This window comes from Leopardus geoffroyi, chromosome C1 (genome assembly GCF_018350155.1).
Source record: "Leopardus geoffroyi isolate Oge1 chromosome C1, O.geoffroyi_Oge1_pat1.0, whole genome shotgun sequence".
NCBI lineage: Eukaryota > Metazoa > Chordata > Mammalia > Carnivora > Felidae > Leopardus > Leopardus geoffroyi.
The window spans coordinates 205,568,742-205,590,096 of record NC_059328.1 but is presented as its reverse complement, the minus strand read 5'-3'; the positions used below and the strand labels follow the sequence as shown (position 1 = coordinate 205,590,096).

At 42.3% G+C, this 21,355-nt stretch overlaps 1 protein-coding gene across 5 annotated transcripts in view; it reads left to right on the top strand.

Annotated features, from left to right (window-relative positions):
- EPHA4 (EPH receptor A4) overlaps positions 1–21,071 on the top strand; it is a 152,230-nt gene extending 131,159 nt beyond the window's left edge. For 3 of the 5 annotated variants that reach the window (XM_045481427.1, XM_045481428.1, XM_045481424.1), the window contains 6 exons: positions 2,639–2,700; positions 3,157–3,366; positions 5,273–5,422; positions 8,890–9,083; positions 12,678–12,833; positions 13,184–13,714. In XM_045481427.1, the coding sequence (XP_045337383.1) occupies positions 2,639–2,700; positions 3,157–3,366; positions 5,273–5,422; positions 8,890–9,083; positions 12,678–12,833; positions 13,184–13,298 (887 nt within the window). In that variant the 3' untranslated portion in view covers positions 13,299–13,714. Of the gene's footprint in view, positions 1–2,638; positions 2,701–3,156; positions 3,367–5,272; positions 5,423–8,889; positions 9,084–12,677; positions 12,863–13,183; positions 13,715–18,563 lie in introns of those variants that run through there. The other 2 variants (XM_045481425.1, XM_045481426.1) reach the window with 2 other exon arrangements.
- Positions 21,072–21,355: the final 284 nt, after the last annotated feature.

Below are 21,355 nucleotides of genomic sequence, written 5' to 3'. Positions count from 1 at the left end.
TTCCACCAGAGGAATTGGCCCCTTCCCCCACTCCACCCCCCCACCCCCCCCCCCACCACGTCCCTGCCTGTTTCAGGGGAGGAACCACCTTCCCTCCGTGAGCCCAGCTGAGCCCCATTTTATAAGCCCCTCTGCTTACGGAGACATTCATCTTTATTTCTCTTGGAGAGCTCATAAAGATTCTGACAAATGGATACTTTTAATAAACACAAGAAGGAATGTAGAAAAATCGTGAAGACCTGCCAACAGTCAGAGGAGGGAGGCGCGAGGGCACAGAGGTGATGTGGGAGCGTGTGAATTCATTACCAGCAGTTACTTGAAGAACTTTTTAAACTGATGGGGAGATGATACATTCCCTCCACCACCCCTCCCCCCGCAACTCTCTTCTGGGGCTTCTACTCTCTTGTCCACACCTCCAGAGGGATCTGGTGAGGTAGAAGTAGGTGTTAACGCAAGAGAGTCCATCTCACTCATTGGTTGACGAAGTATCTTTTGATTGAGTTGGGTTCATTACAACTCACTTGGATGCATTTGGTCTGTCCGTGGCCGCAGATGTAGAGGGTAAATGAATCTAAGACAGAGAGCTTCGGGGCACCTGGGTGGCTCAGTGGGTTAAGCATCGACTCTTGATTTCGGCTCAGGTCATGACCTCAGGGTTTGTGGGATCGAGTCCCCCATCGGGCTCAAGCAGCGAGCCTGCCTAGGAGTCTCTCTCTCTGCCTCTCCCCACACCCTCCGTACCTTCTCTCTCTCTCTCTCTCTCTCTCTCTCTCTGTCAGAATAAATTAATAAAATTAACTTATTACAAATGTATTTAATAATTTATAAAATAAGTAAAGCAAAGAGCTTCCTATTTATTATATTGAGGGAGGACAGAAAAGGGTTCAGAGACGACTCCCTCCAGCTGAGGGGAAAGACCGGCAGTGGTTTTCCTCACCCTTTGATCGAAGCCACGACTTCCCCTTTTTCTGCCGGCTTTCTTTCATTCATCACTGAAAATAAACTCTCCGTGGTATCATTTCCTCATCCAAAAGTTTTACCTCGGAAAGATTGCTTAGACATGCTACCAAAAACACAATAAAAAAAAAAAATGATTGGGGTTCCTGGATGGCTCATTTGCATCTCAGGTCATGATCTCAGCGTTGGTGAGTCTGAGCCTCCCGTCAGGCTCTATCCTGTCTGTGAGGGGCCTGCTTGGGATTCTCCGTCTCCCTCTCACCCTGCCCCTCCTCCCTTCTCTCTCTTATAAGTTTAATAAGCAAATAAACTTTAAGGTAAAAACATTAAAAATAAACAAGTGATTTTAAAAAATGATAACTTGGACTGTTTTGAGATTGAAAATTTCTGTTCCTCCTAATTTTTGCCTCTGAAATAAAGACATTTCCCCCCTCCGCACATCAGAACAGAGTGTATGCTGGGTGGGAAAGGTATTAAGTTAGGATGGTTACAGGAACTTTCCAGCAGTGACCTACCCCAGTCCATTTTCCCTGACTAAATGTCTAAGTCCAAACCGTCCACAAGTATAGCAATGAAAGTGAATATTTTTGATTTATCAAACGAGCGTTTTATTTTCCTCCCGGGGAATCTTTTATGTCCTCTTTGCTTTAACCTTTCCTTTAGTACAATATTGAGGATTTACGTCCCCACCCCAATTCCCTCCCACAAACACTATTTAAAAAGAAGGAGTTTCAGAGCTTGAGTCCATTGCCAGCCATGAAGAAACTAAAGAATGATTCTTATTTCCTAAGTTCCTCAGAAAGAAAACTAAAGTAAAATGAAAGTATTGTTCCCCCCCCACCCACTTCTCCCAAACCTCAAATTCATTTTATTCTCTTTGCTAAAAACACACACACACACACACACACACACACACACACAAAACAGGTGAAGGGGGAGCAAGGATATCCTAGTGCTGAATTAACTTGTCTCAGATGAAATAATTTCCTGCAACTTTTCTCTGATTTTTGTTTTTTTGTTGTTGCTGTTGTTGCTGCTGCTGAAGTTGTCTGCTTAAAGGACCAAATAGGATAACTTTTTTTATAGATAGGAAAGGGAAAAGAAAGGAGATATCTCCCGGTCTGAGTAAGGTGGCGTGGGGGGGAGGGGAGGAGAGGGGTTAATATCGTGCATGCTTGAGCTTTAAGATGTGTCTGAGTAATGAAGTATCCTGCGTAGTTACTGCTCTTAGAAACTTGAGTTTCTCTAAATAAGTAAAAAAGTTTCTCTGTCCATTGATTCCTTTAGCATCACACAAGTGGCTCTTCTGGGGACAAAATAAATTAATTATCCTAAAGATTTTTTCGCCTTTAAACAGGCCGGCCCATTTATCTTCTTCCCCTTTTGCTTGAGAGAGCAATTATCCATTCATGTGCTCCCTGGATACCGGAGGCCACTTTAGTTAAAGACCTTGTCAACAGGCCACCCAAAGGGTTAACCTTCCAGATGGAATTTAAACCTACCCGTCCTTTTAATATTTCATTCCTAGCTCCCCACAGCTGAGGCATAAGCTTGGCTTGTTTTAATTAAATTAGATCGCACAAGACAGGTGTCTTGGCAGTAAAATTGTGCACAGCCCATTTTTATCTCATTAACTGCAGTGCTCATCAAGGGTTTGTGTTTTTCTTTCTGAAAACTCTAGGTAAACCAGTAATGATCATAACAGAGTACATGGAGAATGGCTCCTTGGATGCATTCCTCAGGGTACGTGACTACTTTATATTAAACCCAAGAATGTCGGTATTTAGAAAACTCTAACAGACTCCTTGCGTCCATTCTGTTTAGTTGTATTCATGGAATTTTTTAATGGGGCAAGGGAAGAAGAGGAGAAATAGAGAATGATGTGATTTTTAAAGGCTATGAAATAATCCATGTTCAATGAGGGTGGTATTTGATTTATTCTTGCATTGTGGGGCTATGTGAGCCGTAGATTCATTACAGTTGGATAATTTCCATCTACCACAGGAAGCAAACCCAGTTCTTAGGATACACTCTACTAGTGAATTAGTGACTTTGGTCAGAAAGGTCCGGAAATAGTGTGGCATTTCATTGCAGGCTTGATACAGAAATCAAAAAAGATCTAAGTAATAATAAATGCTTTGGTGAAAATTAATTTGGCCTAATGCTAATGAGATTTTTCCTTATTCCTTTCCTATGCAGAAGAATGATGGCAGATTTACTGTCATTCAGCTGGTGGGCATGCTTCGTGGCATTGGGTCCGGGATGAAGTATTTATCGGATATGAGCTATGTGCATCGAGATCTGGCTGCACGGAATATTCTGGTAAATAGCAACTTGGTCTGCAAAGTGTCTGATTTTGGCATGTCCCGAGTACTTGAGGATGATCCGGAAGCAGCTTACACCACCAGGGTAAGGAGGATTTGCGACCTCTGGGTTTTGACTCTGATGAAACTGTTCCTCTTTTCTCACTTTGATGTTTAAGCCCTTTGTGATTTTGTAAGTTTCCTCATCCTTCAGAGCCTCTTCATATCCACGCATTCATTTTCAAGCTGTATTTCTGAGAGGGATTTTGAAACTGCCTTAAGATGCGTGACTGCTTTAAAAACTGCAAAGTAGAGCTTTGAGTAATTATTGTATTTATTACACTTAATTTTTCTTCTTTTCCTTCCTTCCTTTCTGCCTTCCTTCCTTCCTTCCTTCCTTCCTTCCTGTTTTAGATTTTCCATTTGATTCTTTTCTATTATTAAAAAGTCTTCTTATTTTAAACAAGGTAGAGCAACGTTTCTAGTTGGTTGGCCACTGAGTCTGAGGATGTGTATACAGGATTTATAAATCATTTACACTGTGCAAGGAGTTTTCAACTTTAATGGCCTTCGTTTTACTCCTGGTAGATAGGCCGGATTAGGGCACAGTTAAGAGTTGTCAGTATACAGTTAATGGCTATCCTCTCTTAGCTGGACAATCTGAATATAAGATACTAATGGAATAAACAGAATCCTAAAAGTGTTTGGCCATTAGGGCTGGGCACTGCTGAAATCAACGGAAAGCAGACATTTTCCTCCTTTGATGCTCACTTTGCATTTACAATCCTAAGCATTGTTTTTGTGTGTTTGGTTGGTGGGTGAGTGGGTGGGTGGGTGGGTGGGTTTCTTTTTTCTCCCTGGTCGTGTTCTGTGGCCGTGGCTCTAGCTTTGAATCTTACACATATATCGACTTTTGAATTCTAAGTCCATTCACGTAAGAAAGAATGCATCTTTGTGAATACTGAAGATCTTGTATTTTTACCAGTTATTTGGAGAGGAAGATTAAAGGAGGCTTTGAGAATGATACATTTACGTAGATTAAACCTTAGCCAACTAGTTAAGGAAGGTGGAAGGCAGCGCAAGTGTCCTTCTGTATAGAACACGTAGAAATGTAACACGCTGGGTTTTCAGTGTTTCAGTCACACTACAGTGAATCAATGCAATTTCTAGTACTGTTTAGTGTCTTGTTTAGCAGCCTCAGTAAAGCAAGCTTTCAAATGATGTTCTCTGGAAACGCTGGAGTCTCAAGTTAAGTTGTATTAATTTCCCCAGATGGAACCTGAGGAAATTTGAAACTTGATTCAAAACCCCTTTCACCTAAGTGTAATAACCAAACAATAGACATTTGGGGCAAAGAAAAAAAAAATTCAAGCACCAATTTTAAACTTTTTCTGGGTAACAGTCAGTTCCTTTGCCACGTTTGCAGGTGCCCTCCCTCCATTAAAGTCAGTAATGACATTAGCATCTGCTACTTGTCTTCCTCTAAGAGCCTGTGTAATGTGTTATCTTCTAACCATGTTAAGCATCTTTCTCATGCTATATAAGAGTAGGATGGCAGTGTGGAGGATAGAAAATTTCATATTTAACTTCCTTAGTTCATGACTCCAGAAGCAATATTAAATATCGCCATTGTGCTGCTGGGTGAGAGAATTCAGCAAGAAGTCAAAGTGAGCGTCAGCTACGCATCCACTGATACCGTAATAACATATGCATGTTGTAAATCCTGCGATTTCCTTTCTCCTACAATATCGCCTGAAGCAGAACTCAAATAGGTAGGCTCTTTAAAAAATAATTAAACAGATTACTTGTTCACTTCCCTGTGACCAAAGAAAACACATGAGAAGTGTCTCAACTTAGAAGACTAGTTAAAATAAACAAGTCTCTTATTATTGTTTGGAGAGCTATCTCAGGAATGCTGTTGTCCTGCTTGGCAAACAGTAAGCACATTCAGGGACTAAAATGGCACATCAGTGAGGTACTTAGGGAATAACTTATGGCTCGAATGTTCACAGGGTGGCAAGATTCCTATCCGGTGGACCGCGCCAGAAGCAATTGCCTATCGTAAATTCACATCGGCGAGTGATGTATGGAGCTATGGAATCGTTATGTGGGAAGTTATGTCATATGGAGAGAGACCCTACTGGGATATGTCCAATCAAGACGTGAGTCTTTATGTTCTGAAATATATGTCTCTGCATTGAGATTCAGGAAGGATTGCGTCAGTGTATGATGGAGTAGGCTTGAGCTTGAAATGATACATGAAACTCAAGATTCTCAATACAAATGTGTGTAATAATCTCGTTAAATCTCACAGTCATGGATTTCAAGGACCAAAATTACGTCGCCTAAGTGGCGGTAGTATGAGAGACCAACTCAGTTGATTTATATTTTTATCTATAAATTTATAGCTTTATATTCGATAGATTTATCTTTTACATGATTAATTCTCCAATCCACAGTGGAATAAAATTCAACTTTGATTTCTAGGAAAATACAAGGATATATGAAAAACACAAATTTCACATGTGAAAAAATGGACACCAAGGGTTTATCTGAAGAGAACCAGTGAATATTTTAAAGCTGGCATAGTTGTAATTAGAGCTTGCCCCTTGAGGACTCTAAAATAAAGCTTCACTAAATGACCCTTTGTAAATTATGCACATCCCTTTAAATGTACCATCTGGACGACTTCGTAAGGGAGTATCTACAATGCCTGCAATTTCAGAAAAGCATTCAATAATGACACTAATAAGATTCCAGAGTAATAGAATTTAATTACAAACATCTCCAGTGAAAAAGAAGGAAAAAAAACAAAAAAAACAAAAAACTTGGACCAAGGGGTCTTCCCAGAACACTTGTTAGTTGTACGTGTGAAGTAAAATATTAGCACACAGGGCTTACAAAGGCGTGGCCTTCAATTTCTCAGTAAAAATTACAGCTTAGAAAAAAAATCTCCTTTTCAAAAATTTTCTCTGATGTGGAATGCTACCTGACCATCTGCTTTGTCCTGAAAGCAAGAAGTTGCACAGCCTTGGCTATTAGATGAAGAACTCGAGAAATCGGATGCTGGTTGCCTTATCAATAAAATAATGTTCAGAGCAATAGAGAAACTAATGCACTCCACGGCGAGGGGCGCAAAAAAGAATTCGCTAGCCAGATTAAGAGGAATGATGGTGTTGACATTGTGTTACCTGTTAAGTTATACAGAAAAGTTCATAGCAGATAGGAAGAAGGCCAGCAGCTAGCATAACTAGTAGGTGATTGCAGGCTGGAAAAGAACTACAGAAGTGAGGGGTGTGTAATGCGTTGTTTGATGTGATTGTGCTACAGACACCTTCCGGTACCTACCTTGTAACAGCATTTGTTTTCGGATAACAGACTTGACAGAAGGACAAAAACAACCTAAATGAGGAAGTAATGCATACCTTGACTCCTTTAACGATGTGATACTTAAACTCACTTTCAGTTGGCGGTCGTGACCAAATGCTCAGAAGAGCAGCAACTCTCAAGATCCTGTCCATTTCCCTGCCCTGAATATTTTCAGACCCATGGTTTTGGCAGTTTCTATATTACGTTAAAATAATTTTTATTGTGTTAAACTTTTCAGTTGTCTGGTTTTCTCCGTGAGGAGCATTTGAAGCCATTTCTCTCCCACAGATCATGTCGATCTGTCGTTCCCGCGTGTTTGTCTCCATTGGGTTCTGCGTAGGACAGGAATCAATAGGAAATGTAACTGGGAAATCACTTTCATGAGTAGAATTCATTTGGCATATGGTGAATGGACTCAAAATAACTGTCGCAAATATGGCAAACTTACCAAGTTTTTTGTTTGTTTTACTCTTCAGCCCCCCAAAAGCATTCAGCAGTAAACTGAGAAAATATGCTTTGTTAACCCACAAGCCATCTTCCAAGCTGGCAGTGGAGAGGGAGCTAATGAAAGAGTATTAAGCAGTCTGAGGGTTCGTAACAAATTGTGTTATCCTGGCGTTAGCCCAATATTTCTCTCATTCTCATCAATTCAATGTAAAATGTTGTCATCAAGTCTAGAGTCAACACCATGCACCTGGGAAGATAAAAGAAAGTCAGAAGATCAAACTGACTTCATGTAATTGCCAGAAATAAAGAGACTAATGTTTAGTAAGATAGCATGTAGAAGTCTACTCTAGAAGGAGTAGTAAATAATACGAATACAACAGGATGTTGGCAAAAATACGCGGGAGAAAAAGGATCAGGGGGCTTAATAAATCACAAGAGGACTGTCAAACTGTGTGCCAGCTGAAAAGACAATAATCATACTGATACATAGAAACTGGACCCAGCTGAACTAACTGTTTGCTGTGGAAAGCCGGTTGTTGAACAGGAAATATAAACCCCACTGCGGGGTGAATCCAGCGTGGCCACTGAGATGGCTAGAGCTCTGGTTGTTTCATTAGCAGCTACCCATTTTGATAGAAACCAAACAAAACTGATTTAAAATGAATAAAACTTCTTAAAAAATCTCCAGACCAAAAAAAAAAAAAAAAAAAAAAAAAAAAGGACTTTTAGAATTTCATCGGATTCCCATAAATGATGCTAGTGTGTAGCCAAGAAATTATGAAATGCTCCCCCTCCTTAAATTTGGCGTGAGTCCTACGATATTACATTACTGGGATTCATACCCTAAAGATGGGGGGCTTTGCCAAAGGCTAATAAGAAAACTACTGTAATACCTGTGAAGACAGATTCAAAAAGTTTGAATTAGAAGAAAGACTGTTAGAGAGTTAACTCACGTCTTATTAAGCAGGGAGAACTCTGGGCAATGAGACAATTACCGTCTACCATTATAACTTCTTTCCTTAGATGTGGAGAGGTCCCCTTCAGAATGCGAATGCTCGAAAAGAATTTTTTTTCTTTTTTAATTTTCTTTGCTGCTACTTTTTTTTTTTTAATCCACTTACTAACACCTTTTAACAGGGCCAACTGTCAGACAACTGAGACCCAAGAATGTGATGTAGCGTTGGTATATTGGTGTATTTTGGTCTTCCAAAAGGAAAAATGGTTGGCCATGTGGAGGGTTTGAGGAGAGTGCTATTTTAGAGAGAGGGAGTGTCTTCTGGATTGGGAGGTCTGGAAGGAGGGCTGCTGTACTGACCCATGAGCTGTCTGTGCAAGAGGATACAGACTTAAAATGATACAACGAGACGTTCATCTTGGACGCAACTATGAATGCTTCTGAAGGAAGATCTGTAACGCGAGGCTAGAGTGTCTTTTGTTACGAGGGCTCAGAGGATGCTGGATAGCAGGAGGAGGAGGGCGGTCACCATGTGATCTCCGAGAGCCAGCCCCACACCAGGCTGTTGATCTGATTGTGTTCTAACCACTTCGGAACACTGATGCGTTCTTCACTTTAGAATTTCAGATTGGCATTGCCTGTCATCTGAGAACAGCTCATGGCAACAGCTGGCTTCCCTGTCCCGTTGCCAGCAATACTCAGGTCCAGCTTTGGCTTCTGTGAAGAAATTGGTGCTGTTCCCATGCTCGAGCTTGCCGGCAGCTGAACGTCCAGGGGAACTTGCGGGTCAGGAGGATGGGCCTCTGACAGCAGCTTCCCCTGGCCGCTTAATATATAGCGTTCTGTTTTCTCTGATAGGTGATTAAAGCCATCGAGGAAGGCTACCGGCTACCTCCTCCAATGGACTGCCCCATTGCACTCCATCAACTGATGCTAGACTGCTGGCAGAAGGAGAGAAGTGATAGGCCGAAATTTGGGCAGATCGTCAACATGTTGGACAAACTCATCCGCAACCCCAACAGCTTGAAGAGGACGGGGACCGAGAGCTCCAGGTCGGCCATGCCTTCTTAATAGTGATGTATGAAATAATACATTAGAGGTGGCAGGCGAGCGGTGGCTCACTTTTAATTCCTGCCTTTCAGTCAGAGGCCACTGCACAGCTCTCTGCAGCCTGGGTGGCTTCTGTCTCAGTTAATGGAGTATTTATGGTAGTTTTGTTCACCATTTCGTAGAGCCTAACACCTGTCGGGCCTCAAAAAGTAGTACGAAAACAAACATAAAAAAAAATTAAAAAACCCAGCAACAAATAGCTAAAGTGCTTACTTTATTATGCTGGGCCTGAACATTTAGGGAGAAAGATAAAGTGTACTTTGGGAAGACATTCAGGTCACTAGATGCTATACTTGGGGAAGGGAAAGGAACACTGGATTAGTAAAAAATGAGGAGTAGAGGACAGCTCTTCATGCACTGTTTTTAAATTTTTTGTTTAACATTTATTTATTTTTGAGAGACAGAGAGAGATAGAGCATGAGCGGGGGAGGGGCAGAGAGAGAGAAGGAGACACAGAATCTGAAGCAGGCTCCAGGCTCCGAGCTGTCAGCACAGAGCCCGATACGGGGCTCGAACCCACAAACTGGGGGATCGTGACCTGAGCCGAAGTCGGATGCTCAACCAACTGAGCCACCCAGGCGCCCCTCTTTAGGCACTGTTTTAGGTTGACTTCTAAAGGGTTATAGGCGCATACAAGCTTACAAAGCACAAAAGTCATTCGGTTTCAGTTCCTAACATTTCTCTTTACTGAGTCTTTCAAGAGTAGAAGGAAGCAGGACCAAAATAGAAACTGATCAAGTTGCAAAGCATATGGCTGAATGTTTGAGAAGCGTTTTAAAAATGAATATAATTGAACCATTTGTAAAATAGGTAGTTGTTTCATTGGAAAGGGCAAAAGGAAGAAGCGTGATCAGTCCAGAAAGAAGATCCCAGATACTCCCGAGTGCTCTTAATTCAATAGGAACTTTTCAACCTGGTGTAAGATTCCGGATACCTTGATACCGGTCCCCCCCCAAAGAGTATAGACCGCCCTTGGTAGTTAAATGATTTAAATGAAGACTAGCATAAGATAATCAGCTGCTTCGAGCCTGCAAGAAGTCAGGTATCTACTCACGTCCAAATCTGCAATTCTCCAAGGTTCCTCTTTCATCATGACGCTGAGTTAAGAATTGGAGGATGTTTTTTTTTTTTCCCACAATGTCCAAGACCTTCCAGTCTCGGTCAGTGCAGGGAGCTCCCCCTCCAGTCTTCTGCAGACTTAGCCTAATGGTTGCGGAAGAGAAGGTATATATGCTGATTATTTCAGTGCATGAAGAATCTGGAACAAGCAGCAGAGACACCCTCTGTTCTCTTCTGGGCTTTCAGATCCCTTGGCATTTGCCACAGCCCAAGAGCTTAATGATCAAGCTCTTCTGAAAGAACACTTGGGGCTAAGTTCACATCTTATTTCTGCCACTTGATAGCCAAGTGACCTAAAAAAAAAAAAAAAAAAATTTTTTTCCCCTAGCATCTCCAGGCTACTTTTTGTTCTTCAATTCTCCAATATACAGTTCAATTCTGGCCTCTTCTATTCCAAGGTGAATTTCCTCCAGCTTTTAGGTCTCCAGCTCCGGATCCCATGAATTTTGTCTGAAGGTCCTAAGGCTGGTTCATTGGTATTTGGTGCTTCTCCTGCTGGTATAAACTCTTCAGCCACTGATATTGCATAATGTGTGCTTCGTACAATTATGCAGAACAAATTGAGAACAAACTGAGTTATTGGATATACTTCTTAGAATTCTAAATTCTTCTCGCTGATGGTACTTCGGTAGCTTTGATGCTGATTACTGCTTGCTGATAATGGGATGTAGTATAACATTGTATGTGATTCAGCACAAAATTAGGCAGATGTCATGGTGTTCCACAGAGAGCACAAAGACTTCCAGAGCAAGCTTGCAAATAATCCTTAGAGTTCATTGATAGTGAATGAGGTTATTTTCATCCTGAGGTCATTTTGACCTTGTCGGGTACCTAGAGCCTACGTGTTGCCCTATTCATGCTCTTGGCTTAAAGTTAGAAATGCAAACTATTGGTCTTGTCTAATGATGAATATTATTGATAAACATGAACACTAATGTCTAAAATTCTATGTGATGTTACTTGTTATTGGGGGAAGAGTTAAATCTTGATTATTCTTGTCATAAAAATTCACACAATTTTACTCAGAAAATTGGACTTAATTGAAATAACGGACATAAAAATTCACAGTGGCAAGCTACGATTTGGCCACAAAACTGATTGATAAAACAAGTCTTGTTTGAAATAGTTACATAAGAAAGAATTTGTGCAAACCAAAATAACAGGTAAAAATTATAAAATAAACAATGGAATTAGATTAATTTTGCCATGCAGAAAATTAATCAAGGCATTATACCGACTTAATTTTGTTTTCACAAGAGAATATATTCTTTTTGGCTAAAAATTCAGTAATGATGATATTCCTATTTAAACATTTCTATTTAAGCAACGCAGCCTCAGGAGGAAAATTAGGTCAGAATGTGAAGATCAACCCCATTCTATAATGTCTAGGGAAACGGGAGCTCCAGGAAATATAATAAACAAGTAGCCGTGTTGCTTTACAGGTGATTAAAGTAAAGGTGGTATAAAATACCTGGTGAAGGTCTACCCAATAATTATTAAGTAGTTTGATGATAAAGAGGACTATGTTTCTCTTGGTAATAATTATGGTATTATCAGTATCACGAGGAATGGCAAAATTCCCGCCTTGAACTGTAGTCACTCTTGACAATGACCTAACGTAAGACACCTGGCCTGAGAAATGCGTAAACTAAGAAATAAGTTCATAAAAAGTGCCTAGAGTTCATTGAAATGATTGTTTAAGAGCCCCAGCGAGGGAAGACGAGAAGCACATTCCGTAATCCACGTGATGATCAAAGTGGCCATTCTTCCTTCCCGTCTTGGCACACGTGCTGGTCAGGCATGGGCTGATTAAAGAGGGCATTAACTCCCTGCTGTCCCCAAGTTTGTTTGAATGCACTGAGCCTGCCTTGCAGACCTGGCTGGGAGCACGCTGGACTTGAACTCTTGCTGTTTTCTCCGCTCCATCAAGTCTGGCGAGTTGCAAGCTCACAGTGTTTTGTTTTTTTTTTTTTGTTTGTTTTTTTGTTTTACTCCTACTTCACTAGGGTTTCCATAGCTGCTGTCCTGAGGTATGTAATAGTGCTGGCAGGAATTTCCCTCTTCCTGCAAAGACTTAATGGGTATCAGCCACAAGGTCTCCCCCAATCTTTCCCCCCAGGCTGAGATGTGAAAAGACTGGGATGATCCTTAGTATACCAAGAGGTCCCCAAGAAACAAATGTGGGAAGTGGAATCAAGGGCAGAGAAGGCGATTGATACATGTTTTAGCGACTTTGTGAGATGAGGGGCAAAAAAAAAAACCCCCAAAAAACATCACACGATGACATTTGACAACAGGCAGTCCTCTAAAAAGCCCGTCCTTGGCATTTCAATGCCTATCTTAGGCAACCTGACTTCTGAGTCTTGCTGTCTCACTGATGGTTCTCGTCTGTCCACACTTTCTCGTTCCACCGCCAGACCTAACACCGCCTTGTTGGATCCGAGCTCTCCCGAATTCTCCGCCGTGGTATCCGTTGGCGACTGGCTCCAGGCCATTAAAATGGACCGGTATAAGGATAACTTCACAGCTGCCGGCTATACCACACTAGAGGCTATAGTACACATGAACCAGGAGTAAGTACTCAGCGATGTAACACCAAAGGGTAAATCTAGATTTAATAGTATTTGCCGTTCTTGCTTTGAGCTGCATTATCATCCTCCTCATTAAAAAAAAAAAAAAAAGAAAGAAAGAAAGAAAAAGAAAACTGGAATGCCTTTCATTTTGATCGCGTGTAATTTTTGCACAGCCTCTCGAGCACCTACATTGTTGCATTAAATTGCTTAATTAGACATTAGAACATACCTGCCTTGTTGTGCCGTATGAGCTGTGGCTGATTCAAATGTGTGTCTGCATGAAGCCCCGAAACGAGATTCTCGGCCCTCATGCCTTTTTCTCTCCCTCTCACTTCTCCCCCTACATCCAGTGACCTGGCAAGAATCGGCATCACAGCCGTCACGCATCAGAATAAGATTCTGAGCAGCGTCCAGGCGATGAGAACCCAAATGCAGCAGATACACGGCCGAATGGTTCCTGTCTGAGCCAGTGCTGTTGAATAAACTCAGAACTCTTGAAATTAGTTTACCTCATCCATGCACTTTAATTGAAGAACTGCACTTTTTTTAACTCCGTCTTCGCCCTCTGAAATGAAAGAAAGAGTAAAATAACCTGCAGCGTCGCCCGGTGTACAGATTTTGCTGAGATCGCGGGGCTTACGGAAATGACAGACCGTCGCTCGAATCGAGACCTGGAACCCATTGTGTCTCAGAAGTACTCCGTCCGTCACCAGTTTGTAAAATACACGTACCTGTATAAATAGAACACCACCTCCGGGTTTTGATGAGTATTTGCTGACAGACACTGAGCTTCTCTGAGACATCCTTGATCCTCTCTCCATTTGGAATTACAACTACAGTATTTTGTTTGTGGTGTACATGACCGTCCTCTTGCTCTCACCGGAATGAATTCCATGCCCAGGAACATTTGGGAAGGACTCAGTCGTAGCTTCTAAGGCTTGGTTCTTACCACGGAAGACAACCTAGGTGAAAACCGCGTAGCTCGTCGGGCCACCTGGTGGCTTATGGTGACCCGAAAGTCATCGTAAGGGGCTGGAAAGAAAAGGAAAGTGGATTTTAAAAAATAAAAATAATAAGAATGATAATAATAAAACCCAAACACCTCCCCCTCACTGGACAAACAAGGTCTGTTTCTTTGGGCCTGAGGCTGTGCCATATAAAGTCGTATTTTGGGACTCTACAAACTTCTTGTAACTACCTTATGGATAGTGGACCGTGACAATCTTGAATAGGGAACTTTCACACTTCCCTCCTTTAAAGAAGCAAACCCAGACCTACAAGGTAAGGCAAAAGAATCCGCAATGGATCTTTCTCCAGTGACAACTCTTTTTTTTTTTTTTTTTCTTTTTTTCTTTTTAACTCGATCCGACTTGAAACACCAACCAATAAATATTCTTTCATGACTGTCAGGCAGTTAGGGGTTCTTTCAGGATGTTAGTCCTCTCTTGACTGTGGGAGTAGAGACCGGTATGGAAGCTAGTAGGTTCTTCCCTGTTGTTCCTTCGGGAAGAAGTGAAATGGGAACCATATGAAGTCAGGTTTGGGAACATGGCACTAGACCCCCACTGGCTCTCTCTCACACTGAGCTCCTTTTACCCTTTGGTGCCCGTCATTCAGGCCACAAATACTTCCTATCTTTGGGGTACCAAGTAATCACCTCTAATCTGGGATCATGCCTCATTCTTTGGAGACTTTGCTGCAGTTGAGAAATCCTGGAAGGTCCGTCCATTATTCTTATTTTCTGCCCTGCTCCTGTAGCCCCGGCACCAGACAGGGTCAGCCAGGGAGGATTTACCTCGAAGTCAGGAGTGAGACTTGGAACTTACCTTGATGTCCTCGCTATTAGAACGTGACCTACCGGAAAACATGGCTTCTCATCCGTAAAGGCCGCGAGCCTTATAGATCCTTCTACTTTAATCCCAGAATTTTCCTCGTGAAACGTGAATTAAATGGCTTTGGGTATTGTCAGAAACAAACGACCTAACTCTTTTTGCCTGGACAGATTTTAACTTCTTAAACGCTTCCATTTGCGCTTTTAAACAAAAACTTGGTTGATTTTAATGACCTTCCTCCCCCCCCCCCCCCCCCCTTGGTTTTATGCTGAAAGCTATTTCTTATAGAGCAAAAGGCATGTTCAATCTGATGCTGTCAAATCATGACAGTTTAGTAAAAACCTTTTTGCCACGCTGGTTGTAAAAGCTTTTCTCTTCAGAAGGAATGTGAAATTTCTTTCTTTCTTTTTTTTTTTTTTTTTTAAACTACTCCAACAATTTCTGTTTCATCACCACTTTTGCTGAACCCCAAGAGTTCCGGATATTCATGTTCAAAGTTGACAATGTAGGTGGGGTTTTTTGCTTGCTGTAAAAAAAAATAAAAAATGTATATGTTTAATTTTTTCCTTCAGGGAATCTGTGGAGTATTTTGTTTTCAGTCTCCACGGTGCAATTCAAATAAGGTGGCATTATGACATTACCTTGTAAGTCAAAAGAGTGTTTCCTTGCATACACCGAATAATTAGAAGTCTTGCTTTCTTCGAGGCAGCAGCTTAAGACTTGAGCTATTTTTCTAAACGCTGAACATACTCAAAGCAGAACGTTTCTAAAGAGAGAACGTGTCAGCTCTAAGATACCCTAACGAGTTAATGTTGGACACTGTGCGGCCGTCGTGTTGTTTTCTCAGCACGTATCTGTGTACGTGAACTCATCAGGCAAGGATGGCAAGGTGGGACGTGAAACCTTACGACGTTCAAAGGTTGCCTTCCGAATCTTCCTTTTTTTTTTTTTTTTAATTTTTTTTTTTCAACATTTATTCATTTTTGGGACAGAGAGAGACAGAGCATGAACGGGGGAGGGGCAGAGAGAGAGGGAGACACAGAATCGGAAACAGGCTCCAGGCTCTGAGCCATCAGCCCAGAGCCTGATGCGGGGCTCGAACTCACGGACCGCGAGATCGTGACCTGGCTGAAGTCGGACGCCTAACCGACTGCGCCACCCAGGCGCCCCCGGAATCTTCCTTTTAACACAGTGTAGGAGGTAGAGTCCAGGCCAGTGGGAAGGCCAACAGAGGGCCTTCCGTGTGCCCACAATAATATCCCGTAGCTGTAAAAGTGAAACCTCACTGCTTCTGCGAAGTTACACATTCTAGAAGAGAAACAGGAGGACGGTGGGAAGGTTGCGTTGTTTCCCAGGGCACGGAGCCAGGCTCTGGCGTCCAGACAGCTATGGATTCGAAAGCCAGCTGAGCTGTTGACACTGGGAAATTCACTCCATGTTTCTTTATAACTCAGATCCTCCACCTGTAAATTAGAGATGATGATACTTCAATAATAACACCTTTCCTAACACACGGCGTTGTCGTAAGCGTACGTGACACGCTCTTATGTAGAACGCGCGGGACTTCACGGAAGGAAGGTGCGCTCTTTCTCCTCCAAGGTTTTCCGAGCGCTGCTCATCCCTCTTTCGCTCGCGAACCCAAATGTCGCATTGCGACATGCTGGAGTGAGGTGGAATGAGGTTCAGTGGTAGGAGCCGTGCCCGCGAAGCCGCTTCACCTTAAATGGATTCGTGAGGATGTGATTTAAACGTGTGTCTGTACAAAACGTACACCTACCTTTGCAGACCTACCAAATACTCCTTTGTCGCTTAGCCTTGAAATTCGTGACATTGTTTTATAATTGAAAAAAAAAATGAAATGCACAAGTCAGATCCCATTGTAACGAATGGAACTGGATGGTAAAGACACTTTGATGCCTTCATGACGGATTCAGAGGAACAATGCTTTGTTTATTTAGATGCACTGAAAGTCACATCTTTCCCTCATGATGCCACATAGACCACATGCTTTGGTCTTTGTCCAAACACTTCCCCACGATAAAGAGGTTGTCTCCATTCAAAGGAGCTAACGTTTATTTTTCTCCACCCTAGAATATTCTGGCATCAGCTAGATACCATCCTTCATATTTCCTACCCTTGTCACTTCAAACATCCAACCCTTTTCACGTACGCAGTGAGTCCCCAAATAGCCCACTTCCTGTTACAAACTATTTTCATAACATGTATTTCTATCCAGGCATTTAGTGAAGAAGAGGATTGGGGAACTGAAAGGGAACAAAAGTGTTTTGGGACTCCTTTTTCTCCTCTAAGAGTGGGATTTCTAGCAGTACAACAAAATCACCTTCCAAAAGTGTGCCTATCCATATGGCGTTGGTTGTGTTCCAACAGTCTTAAGGTCACACTCCTGTTCTCCTTGTCCTGCATGTAAATACATGCCTGCCTGATTAAGTCTCTGCACAGTCAGGTTTCAGGAACTACATTTGATAGACATACTAATTTCCAGAGAAGACACAGCTGGAAAAGTAGATCCAAATCCTTCTCTTTCTTTCTTCCCCCCCCCCCCATAATTGTCAAAATGAATGATGTTGACAAGAGGCTTCTTGCAGGGAGGGCTTGCTAGTTATAACCGTACCCACATGTATAATTTTAAGTTGCTTAAGAAGTAATCTCTATCTGAGTATTTTATAAGAAAACTTTATTTCTCTCTCTCCAAATAGACTAAAGTGTTCTCTACAAGACCCAATCATGGTTATTGACCTCAAAGAAACTAACCTGGATTTATATCTCACACACGACAAACACACATAGGTACAGAACCAGCATGTAAACGATTGGTTTAATAAAACGAGCTAAACTGTCTTTGAAGATACGTTCCGGCCTCAATCCTTGCTCTCTCGATACCTGAGGTCATTCGCTGCCAAACACGGCCGTTGTGGTGGAAGACACAGTCCCCAAAGCTACCTTGATTGTCAGTTGTCACAAAAGAAAGAAGAGGAACTGCTTATTCGGGTTTGCGTTGATAATTGTGAGGACAGTGGAGAGCCACGATGATTCCATTGCATCGCGCTGATCTGCCCAGTGCTAGACTGACGGGGCAGTCGTGACTGATTAGTTCTGGGTGGGCTTGAGCCCCCAAAACCTTTCTCACTGGCACACCAAATGTTTCCCCGTGCCACGGCCCAGAGGGTCGCTCTCTGTGCCTGGTCCATGCAACTCGTATGACTCCTTTACCAGATACGCTCCTTCATTAGAAGTTCCTTTGTAAGAAAAACGTTCAGTGATTTTTATTTCTTCCTTTGCATTTTTGCCAATCATGTCGTTGAATAATGGCGGATCGTGGTGTTTCCAGATCTGTTCCCACGACACGCAATTTCCCTTTTTGGAAATACTGGGAGCTAGTATCCGGGGCTTTACCTGTAACACAGTTTGCCTTTCACATCATTTTACCTTTCTCCTCTTACACAAGTGAATCGTCACAAGTCAGAATTTTCATCTCACAGAGGCTGTTGGCACAGTGGATAAGGCATGGCTATAGACTCAGACTGTGTGGGTTCGAATCCCTGCTTTGCTCCTTCGCCATGTGTGACATGACCATGAGCAGATTGTTCGGCTCTGCTGAGATTCAACAGCCTCCTCCGTGTGATAGGAGGAAGACTAGTCCCTTCCCCAAGTTGTTATAATTAAGCTACTAATAAACACTTTTGTTGTTGTTGTTGTTGTTACTACAGTGGTCCTGTTTCAGAGGAGGAAAGCAGGAATTCATGCTCTCCCTCCTGAGCTGCTGCTTACTGAGCCACACCGACCCTTACGTGCTTTGTTCTTGCCCGTAACGTTGGCTGACAACTGGCTGGCCGTATTGGTTGATGTTTTGTCTAAAATCTTGCTCCTTTCTCTACAGGGAGTAGATTCTGCTATCTTGGCCTCACAGCCCTTCCTGTCGATCACAAAGCCCACAGAAGAAAACAGAACACACCCTCCTCAGTCCCTTCGAGATGTGTTTCTTCTGCTTCCCCTCTGCCAGTTCTGGAGCAAAGACCCTGATGAAACAACACCCGTACCTGAAAAGAACAAATGGCTGACGTTCCAATCTCCTTTCCCAGTGAAAGAAACAGCAAACGTGCGAGGCTCAGCACCTATTCTCCCGTTGCATTGAGGAACGGACTGCCTCGCAGCACCAACTCCGCAGAGCCTTTGTTCCTAAACTCCTTGTGGTTTTATTTATATGTATTTCCGTATCTCATTCCTGTGCGTCACTGCTGCATTGGTGCGGCAGCAAGTGACCCAAGGCTACAGGTCTTACGACGGACACCAGGTTAGGTGCCACTACGCAAAACAAAGCCAGTTCCCTTGAGCTGCCTATGATATGCATTGCTGAAGTCACATTTTACCCAGGGTGTGCCATTGCAGTGATATAAATATATTTTTTTCCTAGACTAAATATGAGCTGACTATCTCTTTTGATGTGTGTACATAGGTGTGAGTGCGAGTGCGTGGGTGTGTGTGCGCGCGTGAGCGTCTAACCTCATGCTTAGACCTGCCTGCGAATGTTGTGGAATGCTACACCCGGAGAGTGCTGGTTTTTCCACCGGTCCTGAGATTACCAGCCGCGTGCGACAGTGGGCCTGGAGACCGCACCCGTCCCCTTAGAAAGACAGCCCGGAAGTGTTCAATGCCCTGTATCTAGAAGTGTGTTTCATAACTGCCACACTAACCTTAATAAGTAATTCGACAGCTTTGGATGGAGGCATTTTCACCTTAGCAGGGGGGTAATTTTAGAATATAAATCCATGCGGGTGACGACCCATCGTCGAGATCATTAATGCGGACTGAACTTCCCATCTGAATCACCAATTTCTTGATGGAGAGAGAGAGGAGGGGATGGAATTTGTCTGGTGACCCCAAGTGGAATAGAAGTAGCCTTTGTTTTCCTGCATAAATGGACTCGTTGAATGCGAACAAATATATGCAACCCATGCGCTTTCGGAGATGAACGTAGACGCGTGTGTCAGCTTTGAGATGATGTGTCCCGGATTAATACTTTGTCTCTCGATGTCACAGAAAAATACATGCCAGTGACTCTTGAGGTTGGCATAGTTGGGATTAAATGTCCTCAAGTGATTTCAGGTTCCCAGTTTAGAGGATGAGTTCTACAATTAATTCATATGCAGCTAACTCCTATGGCCCTTAGCCTTCTAGAATCTGAGGTCCAGTGTATGAAGATTCAGTTCTGATAGGACACGTGTACCAAACTCCAGCCAACATACTGCCATTTTTTCATAATCTGAGTGGCTGCCTTGCGTATTCTCAGCTACGGTTGCAGAAACCGTGGCCATTTACATAAGCTATAACATCAAATCAGGGAAAAATGGGAAAAAAAAAAAAAAAAGATTCCGAACCCTATGCTATTGAAGAAGTAGAGAAAATCATCAATAAATATTTATTACATTCTGACAGGGTGTGTGGCATTGTATTCTCATAGCTATGCCAGAGTGACAAAGTGAATTCACCCCTTTTTGGGGACTTTACTATATTTTTAAAGGGATGTGCCTATGCATTGATGCCTGAAAAATATGTATAAAGAAATGAGGTTGAATCTCTGAGCTGGTCATCTTTCCCCAGAGGTCAGGGCAGGAGGCCAACTTCAGGGACTGGATTAGCCCCATAAGCGAGTGCTGGCCTAGTGAGTTCAGATGCTGAATCTTGCTCAGATCTTCCATTAGGGCAGCATTAAGCTGTTCCCCTGCACCAAATCGAGTAGCTTCACCATGTGTCTGCCGGCCCCAAATTATTTTTAACAGTCATGGATGAAACGTTCTGGTGTGTTCAAAGAGTTATTTTGGAGACAGGTTGTGTTCACGACACTACTGGTGTGTATGTTTTGAGAACTCTTGTATTCGATCTGTGAAGGATATGTGTATTAATCCATACACGCTTATAGCCTCAATGTTGGTCCGAAGACACGCAAATTCTGACCAGTCAAGGAAAGTTCTAGAAGCAATATTTTCACTTAACATTCTCCAAACATCAAGCGTTGATACACACTGAAGAGTGCATTTATTTTTTGTATCACTCCAAGTATGTTGGAATATGCAAGGACTGTGGTTAAAATTAGAATGTACAAGGCCTATTATAATTTAGTTCATACCGTAAAGGAAATTAACAGAACATTGCTTGGTTCGTACATGTTCCAAAATTTGAGCGCTCTCTTGAGTTAGACATAGATTTTTCTATTTTGTTTTATTTTGTCAAGGTATTTTTCTTCCCTTCATGAACTTTAGGTACACATAACTTATGTCATTTATTTATGGTCTTTTATACCTAGTTTGTAAAATTGTAAAATAGCAAACTAAATGCAAAGAGTTTGCATTTGAAAATAATAAAGTAGTTGCCGTATACAGACCTGGAATCTAGTTGTCTCTTTTCAATAATTTGTCAACATGCATGCTGTTTCTAAATCCATGAATTCTTGGTTGTCCTTTGGTTAGCCCACAAGATCTTAAATTCCAATCGAGTGTGCTTAGTTAGAGGATAAAAAACGTTGACTTCCAAATGGCCCTGGCCCTTGAGAACCACGCATTAGCAAATCGGACTTAGGTTCTATGAGTTTTGCACCTATCCAATGTAATTAAGACAATGAACTTTGGTTGGAATTTAGTGTCCCCTCCTACCATGCAACCTAGGGTGAGTTTC